The 1,184-nt window shown below is 51.3% G+C and overlaps 1 protein-coding gene across 1 annotated transcript in view; it reads left to right on the top strand.

The window, feature by feature from the left end:
* The window catches only part of Relb (RELB proto-oncogene, NF-kB subunit), a 20,458-nt gene that overhangs the window by 9,588 nt on the left and 9,686 nt on the right, over window positions 1–1,184 (top strand). Inside the window, 2 exon segments of the mRNA XM_023704505.1 lie at window positions 487–578; window positions 692–823. Coding sequence (XP_023560273.1) covers window positions 487–578; window positions 692–823 — 224 coding nt within the window.

The following is a 1,184-nucleotide window of genomic DNA, read 5'->3' as shown; positions in this document are numbered from 1 at the left end:
GCGGAACCGGGGATTGAACTCAGACCTTTGCGCTTGCTAGGGAAGCGCTTATTCCACTGAGCCATCTCCCCGGCCCCAGAATTTTTTTTTTTTTTTTCCGGTACTGGGGATTGAACTCAGGACCCTGTAAGCACTTACTCTACTGAGCTATCTCCCCAGCCCCCAGAAATATTTTTTTATAAGAAACTGTTTATGTAGCTCAGTACAATGGTCCTGATCTTGAGCCCTAGTATGGAAAAAAAGTGAGAGGGCAAGTTTTCTTTATTCTTTCTTTCTTTGTTTCTTTCTTTTTTATACTGGGAATTGAAGTCAGGACCTTGCACTTGCCAGGCAGAAACTTATGCTGCTGAGCTATATTCCCTAGGTAAGGGGAAAAGACAAGGCAAAGCTAGAAAAGGATCCTTAAAACTGAAGATGTTTTTCCATGCTGGGAGCCCCGAGCCAGGTGCCCCACTGCGCCTCAGGACTGCACCTCTCTGCCCGCAGCTTTAACAACCTGGGCATCCAGTGTGTGCGGAAGAAGGAGATCGAGGCCGCCATTGAGCGCAAGATCCAGCTGGGCATCGACCCCTATAATGGTGAGCCCAGCGCCTGCTGTCCTTGCCCCTCCCTGCCCTGGCCAGGCCTTGCGTGCTCCCCGCCCACCACTTCCTGTCCCCATCCACCCCCTGAGCCTTCCTGTCCCCTACAGCCGGCTCCCTGAAGAACCATCAGGAGGTGGACATGAACGTCGTGAGGATCTGCTTCCAGGCCTCCTATCGGGACCAGCAGGGACACGTGTGCAGAATGGACCCTGTACTCTCTGAGCCGGTCTATGACAAGAGTGAGTGAAGGGTACCCTGTCTGCTAGCACTGCCCTCGCTGCAGTAGCAGAAGCACCCCCCACCATGGCATGAATAAACGAGGAATTCTTATTTTCGTTAGTCTCACTAAATCTGTGTACACTCACTTACCTGCTCAGCAGCATCGAGGCTCTGGTTCTTCTATGATTTTTCTTGTCTTTTCCCTCATGGACACAAGATGACTGCCACAGCTCCAGATGTCATGTTTTTGTTCAAGGCCTGAGATGGGCAGTGCCACCTGAGATGGGCAGTGCCACCTGAGATGGGCAGTGCAGATAGTGCACTTCCCATTCCTGGTGATCCACATTTACTATGGAACTGATGAAAATGGGACTCTTTTGC

Source organism: Octodon degus, unplaced genomic scaffold (genome assembly GCF_000260255.1).
Source record: "Octodon degus isolate 3935 unplaced genomic scaffold, OctDeg1.0 scaffold00197, whole genome shotgun sequence".
Lineage (NCBI taxonomy): Eukaryota > Metazoa > Chordata > Mammalia > Rodentia > Octodontidae > Octodon > Octodon degus.
Note: the sequence above shows the minus strand (reverse complement) of the source record. Positions and strands in the feature narration are given on the sequence as shown.